General features: G+C 59.5%; 1 protein-coding gene across 1 annotated transcript in view; it reads right to left on the bottom strand.

Moving 5' to 3' along the window:
* The window catches only part of LOC104624096 (neurophysin 1-like), a 1,043-nt gene extending 847 nt beyond the window's left edge, over positions 1-196 (bottom strand). The window contains exon 1 of the mRNA XM_010291365.1: positions 77-196. Within this exon, the coding sequence (XP_010289667.1) occupies positions 77-196 (120 nt within the window). The remainder of the gene's footprint in view (positions 1-76) is intronic.
* Between the last annotated feature and the right edge of the window lie 204 nt (positions 197-400).

The following is a 400-nucleotide window of genomic DNA, read 5'->3' as shown; positions in this document are numbered from 1 at the left end:
ATCTTCCCCACAGCAGCCCCGGGGAGGGTTGGGAGAAGGAGAGGGTTAGGAGGTCTCCCAGCCCCCTGGGACATACCTTCCTGACGTCCATGTCCAGGACGGCGCGTTTGCCCCCGATGGGGCAGTTCTGGATGTAGCAAGCGGAGGAGAGAGCCAGAAGCCCCAGGAGGCAGACGGCGAGCACCTTGCAGGGCATGGCTGCAGGGTGGGGAAGCTTTTTGGCTTCTCAACCCGGCGAGCAGTCGTGTATATATAGGGCCAGCTCCTAGTTACACATGCTGGCACCAGCGTCACCCGTTTCCCTTAAAAACCACAAGGCATTGCTTTCCACACCGAAGGGCTCTGCTAATAGCCGGAGGTCGAGGACGTGAGGTCAAGGCCAAGGTGTTGGTTTTCTCCT

The sequence above is a fragment of the Phaethon lepturus genome, unplaced genomic scaffold (genome assembly GCF_000687285.1).
Source record: "Phaethon lepturus isolate BGI_N335 unplaced genomic scaffold, ASM68728v1 scaffold24797, whole genome shotgun sequence".
NCBI classification, from domain to species: Eukaryota; Metazoa; Chordata; class Aves; order Phaethontiformes; family Phaethontidae; genus Phaethon; species Phaethon lepturus.
Note: the sequence above shows the minus strand (reverse complement) of the source record. Positions and strands in the feature narration are given on the sequence as shown.